The sequence below is a fragment of the Sorex fumeus genome, unplaced genomic scaffold (genome assembly GCF_029834395.1).
Source record: "Sorex fumeus unplaced genomic scaffold, SorFum_2.1 ptg000122l, whole genome shotgun sequence".
In the NCBI taxonomy this organism is placed as follows: domain Eukaryota; kingdom Metazoa; phylum Chordata; class Mammalia; order Eulipotyphla; family Soricidae; genus Sorex; species Sorex fumeus.
In genome coordinates, this window is record NW_026606179.1 from 5383581 (window position 1) to 5389466 (window position 5886).

Genomic DNA, 5886 nt, shown 5'->3' on the forward strand with positions numbered 1-5886 from the left:
GACTTGCCTTACATTGTCAGAGCTTTGGTGGAATTGGAGATACCGGTTGCATTTGAACTCATTTGGGTTTTCTCAGAAATACCAACCTGTGCTGAAGAGAAAGGCCCTGTTGATTTTTCTGGCAGTTCACAGACTGTGTTTTCCAGTAAACTGAGATGAACAGCAGATGTCAGAACCCAGTTCTGTCTTTTAAGAGCGAGGTAGGAATTCCTTGTTTTCTTTCTGTAAGTAAAGTAAGTCAAACTGAGGGAGATATATAATATGTATTTCAGTTGTGTTTCTACAGTTGAAGACTGGGAGTTATCCAAAACTAGAATTTGAATTTGTTTCCAGATCTTTATTTAACATGTTGAAACCCAGCTAACCCATATATTTTTTTGAAGGGGGAAGGTGGATTCCTTGACTCTGAGGAGTGTGTAGAGCTGGTCTTGTTTAAGCATTGTCTTTCCCAGCAGAAGGAGAGCAACTGTGCACTCTGTCCTCTGCCCATGCTCGGCTATCCTGGAGAAGGTGCTGGCTGACTGATCAGACCTATATGCACCATTTAGACATAAATGAGAATAATCTCCCAAAGCCCTTGAGAATAACAGTCTATTCTCAATCTCTTGAGTATTCATCTTTAGGATTTTTAAGAAGTTTGACAAGAATATAGATCAAAGGGTTGGAGCGCATGTTCTGGGTAGATTAGACCCAAATTCAGTCCTGACACCACCAGGTGGCCCTCCATACCACTGGCCTGAGTGTCGTCGTATTGTCACGCCCAAGCACTGAACTGTCAGACCTGCGTGGGCAGCCCACATTTCACTAATAAAGGCCTCACACCCCCCCCCCCCCCCAGGTAGCACTGTTTGGGAGACCCCTACCTCTCTATCCCCAGACCCCCAGTTTGACTTTAGAAAACTTAGTGACTCACATTCAGATGTGGTTAGCGGTTTGCTCTGTTAGCAGTGGTCTCTTCCTGAGGTTGGAGGCATGCATGGGATCATTATCTGCCTGTTTTGCTTCTTTTCCCAAGACTTGGTCCCCAGCCTGAGAAGCAGGGACCTGGGTGGCGGTGAATTTCGTAGCTTCATGGAAGGTTCGGAGGCCCAGGCTGGTCTCAAGGCTCCAAGACACATCTTGCCAGAAGGGTTTGGAACTTTCTCTTTGGGGTCTGGAGAAGTTACAGTGTATAAGAACGTTTAGTGGGAACAAGAAATTCAACCTTGATTTCCTGGTTCTGAGACTGACTTAAATTTGAGTCTGCACTAGGCCTTGTCTGAGCCCATTTTCTCTGTGCCCCCTTCGTGAAGGGGACAAGAGTGGTGATGGGGTTTCCCGACCCTTTCAGTTCTACTTTTCACTGCTCATAGTCATCAGCTGGTGTGTTTGGTTCATGGAGATTTGGCTTAGTTTTCCTCCTTATCACTTCTCTCTGCTTCTCTTGGAGCTTTTGCTCTTTTTAAATCAAATCACTTTATTTGAAATAAATAGCTCTTGAATCTCTGCTTACTTAATGAGCTTTTATTCTAATTACAGACGTTTTCTAAATCGAGTTTATGCATTTAATGGGTATGAGCTTAGATTTAGTCTTATTTACTCTCGTTTTGCTAGAATTAGAATAAATATTGGGCATTTTAAAAAGGGAAGTTAAAATCAGTGATTATCAGTCTACAGGGAGTGTATCAGAATAGGGAAGAATTTCCTTTACACATGAAATGTCTATAATAGGGCTGTGGAGCCAACTCCAGTGATAAAGCAAATGCCACATATGTGAACAGTCTTCATGTATCCCTGCTGCTTCATGAACCCTTGAATGCTGCTGGGAGGGCCAGGTTGTCCCCAGCACTGCTCACCAAGGGTCCCACAACACATACAGAAATTAAAAATTGGGGCTAGAGACATGAGATGGTACATAGTGATATGGTTAACCCCATTTAGATCTCTTGAGATCACATATGGATCCCCAAGCACTGCCAGGAGTGATCCGTGAACACAGACCCAGAAATAGATCCTGAGAACCCCCAGGTGTGCCCCCCCAATACAAATTAAATACATAAGTTCATAAAGCAAAATGCTTATAAAGCTTAATACAAAACACAAAAAATAATGTGGAACTGTAGATTTGTAATCATTGAGAAATAGAAATATTTTTAATTGGCATTTATTATTTAAGCCCTTGAAAATTAAATATGACATTGAACTCTGAGCTGGTAATGGCACCTCTTAAACTTCAGTAGACGTGGATAAATTCAACACTACCTTGGAATTTTTAGAAATGTAGTGATAAGTTTTCAGATTTCATGTGGAGATTCCAGCTACTTCCTTACAGTGCTATGGCAGTAGAAAAGTGTTTCAACCTCTCACTCTCCTCTGATATGGTTTCACTGACACTGGACAGACTACAAGCTCCCTACCACACAGTGGTTTTTATTTGGCAGGGCAGGGAGGTGGGGGTGGGGAGGTCCTACTCATTTCTCTTCAGCCCAACTGCAGTTAGGCTTCTGAGGGATGCAGAGGCCTTTGAGCAGCGCAGTCAGCGTCTTTGAAGGTTGGAGATCCTAGTGTCCCAACACTGAGTCATTCCAGGACTGGGTGGGTGGGTTTTTAAATCAGCTGTGAGTAACCTGGGTCTTCTCTCTCCAGGCTGGATATTACTGAAGAACGATCCTCTTCAACTTCCTACTTGCCTCTACCAGATTATTCCTCTATTAATGAAGCAGCACTTCTTAATCTTATCAAGAATTGTTAGAAAATATGCAAGTTGCACTATCATTAAGTCTACGAGTCATTGCCAATCGCTTATTTTTCAAACCTTGCCCTTTAATAAAGTCCCAGTATAGTAAGGAAACCTGGAGAATCTCTCCCAGGTTGTGTTTCCTAGACCTTAAAGCTTTGGGTTAGGATTGGGCAGGCACTCTGTTAAGCTAAATCAGAGTTCTTTGGGGTGGGGGATGGGGCGGTCTTAGCTAAAGGAGTCTTAGCTGCCCAGTGGCTTGTCTCTCTAGTTCATGGAACACAGGCATCGCCACTCCTCCCACCCACATCTCCTCTGCTGTCCTCATTATTCTCTGTGAAGCGTTTAAGAGCCCAGGCCTCCCCACAGTGGCCAATCGTCTTCTCCATCCAGCAGGGGAAGCGAGATCTTCCTCTTCTGCCTGAAGCTTAGGGGAAGTGATGAGATGGGGGGTGCTCTATCTGACCACTGGGACTTGAGGACTAGACCTCCAGGAGTTGGCCCATCTCACCTGTGATGTTTCTTCTCCCTCCATTCTCTGACCTGTATTTGGTTTGTGACAGTCTCTGGGACTGTCCATTGGGTCCTTTGTGACTAATACCTCTCAGCACCTTGTAAATCCTAGGGCTTACTTGAAGTAGTCACCAGTTTTACACAAGATTAATTTTTATTCTTAATGGTGTAGGAGTTGTAGAATTTTTTTATCTTATAAAATCTAGCTAGCATTTAAAAATATTTTTCAATAATACTTTTTATGATACTTGTATAATAACACTTATCTCAGGACCCTAAAGTTGTACGTTTATAGATCTTTAAAGCTAAATCTTTTGTTTATTTCTGTAGCACAGTGCAACTAAATTTCACGTTTTTAAACTTCAGCGAAATCCCTTTCTGAATAAATTCAGCCTATAGAACTTGAAAGTAAGCCATTTCTTATGGACAAGAAAGAGCCCTTGGATAATCAAGACTCTGGAGCCTGAGGTCCTTACAGGGTTGACAGTGGATCGTTGGAGAAGCTGGAGAATTGTGAGCTACAGTGACTGACCATGTGGAGGGGCTGGAGGACACTGGACAAGGTGCTCCTAAATGTGGCCAAGACCTGAGGTGCTTTGGCTCAGAGGAGAAGCGATGAAACCGCGTGAGTCCAGCCTTCCTGCTGGTGAGTGACCGTGTGACTTCTGACTGAACGGAACTGCCCCGGCACCTAACCTCTGATCTATACAAGCAGATTGAGTCCACTTAGACAGTGGATTCACTTTTTAGAACGTACGATCATTCAAATGGAATGAGTTTGTTGTATTAAGGCTGCCTCTATGTATGTCTTTATCACTGTATGAGATGCCAAGAATTAATCATTTGAACTGTGATTTTATCCAGTTAACTAGTTACAAAATATTTTAGACAATTTTAAGTGGGACTTTCCATGTAGTATATTAAATTGTACATTATATGAAGTAAATTATGTACTTGTTTATTAATATATTCTGCTCAAAATAAACAGTTGTTACGCATTTTACTAGCATTTTTTTTGAAACCTGAGACTTCCTATTAGAGATACTTCTAATCAAATTTTAGTCTAACTATAAATCTAATTTTTGCATTTATCAGAAATGGTATTTGTCAGCCTTTTTATATTTTTTTGTTATTTTGAAGTTCTGGGCACCAAAGACACACATGGCAAGTGCTGTACCTCTGAGCCACCTCACCAGCTCTGAACTTCCTATGAGCTTATGCTTATTTAAAAAGAAATCTCAGCCAAGATTTCTCTTAAGCTTTTTAAAATTTTTATTTTATTTTGTTTTTTGGGACACAGTTGGTAATTCTCAGGGGTTACTTCTGGATCTTCACTTAGAAATTACTCTGTTTCTCAGGGTAATCTGGGGTTCCGGGGATTGAACCAGAGTCAGCCATGTGCAAGGCCTGCTGTACTACTGTTTCAGCCCCTCAAGCTTGGTTTTTGTCACACATGGGTTTTTGTTTGTTTTTAAGTCCCAGTACAATCCGTGTTTTCCAACTATCTTTCAATTCGTACCATAAGACAAATGTCAGCTGGCATACTCACTGGAAACTCATTTCACAACTCTTTACACAAAAATAACCATCGACCTGCAACCAGGGATCTGTAAAGCACGCCAGCATATTAAATAATCCTAGTTGAGCCTTTGAAATGGTAGTGTTTGTTGTTTCCCAAACTCACTTAAGCCTGGAACTGTTTCTCTTTCTGTGTATCTGCAAAGGTGTTTCATATTATAAGCCAGGGTAGAGGTTCTTCCCTGATAAGCAGGGGGCCTGGGGTGTTGCTGTGGACTCTGGAAATAGGGAACTAGTGGCTGGGGACATGGTACATGGAATGAAGCACATGTGCGAAGCCCAATTAATCACCAGCACTGCACGGCACCTAAAGCACTGCATCTTTGGACCCTTGCAGTGAGGCTCTGACTCGGGTGAACTCGGGTGAATCACCAGAAGGGGCCTCCAGTGTTCCCTACTTGAGAGGTGCAGGAAAAAGAAAACAGGAAAAGAGCTTTGCACTCATCTTTTTTTTCTGTAGGCCTTGGTGTATTGTGTGTGTGTGAGAGCACGTTTTTACCTCCTGAACCTGAAAGGTGGTCTGGCCCCTCACTTGTGATACTAGAGGCACAGCATGTTGGGTTTTCAAATAAAAGTGTCCTAGATTTTGGATCGATACTGAATTCTGTCCAGAGCCTCTGTGACCAATACCCGTTCCTCTCTGTAAGAACAGGTGTGCTAGGGACAAGTTATGCCGAGGCTAAGTGAAAGTGCTCCTGAGGTGAGAGGAGCAGACCCAGCCAGTGGTCACTCACCTCAGTTCCCGTGCACAAGGCAGGGAGCAGGCGGGGAGAACTTCACAGACTTTATGAACAGACTCGGGCAGCAGTTGGGCTTAGGAAATATCTTAGTGTTTAATGTAAGAGATTTTCAGATTGCTAGTAGGAAGTTGTGGCCATTATTGAATAATACTGTGATCCCTAGTCCTTGCTCTTTTTGTTGTTTAAGATCAAAGAGCAGTCCTGGAAGGCCGTTGTAACCACGATAGTGTTGTCTGTGCAGTTCCGGACCCCTTGTGTCCCAGGAGGCACTGGCTGAGGGTCATCTTTTGAGCTATGGTCCAGAGATCTCCTTGGCATGTTTGTGTCCACGCTGCTTTG

General features: G+C 42.9%; 1 protein-coding gene across 2 annotated transcripts in view; it reads left to right on the top strand.

The window, feature by feature from the left end:
* The window catches only part of ALDH3A2 (aldehyde dehydrogenase 3 family member A2), a 29323-nt gene extending 25096 nt beyond the window's left edge, over nt 1-4227 (top strand). The window contains exons 11-12 of one of the 2 annotated variants that reach the window (XM_056136878.1): nt 77-200; nt 2626-4227. In XM_056136878.1, coding sequence (XP_055992853.1) covers nt 77-154 — 78 coding nt within the window. In that variant the 3' untranslated portion in view covers nt 155-200; nt 2626-4227. The remainder of the gene's footprint in view (nt 1-76; nt 201-2625) is intronic. The other variant, XM_056136879.1, reaches the window with a different exon arrangement.
* Nucleotides 4228-5886: the final 1659 nt, after the last annotated feature.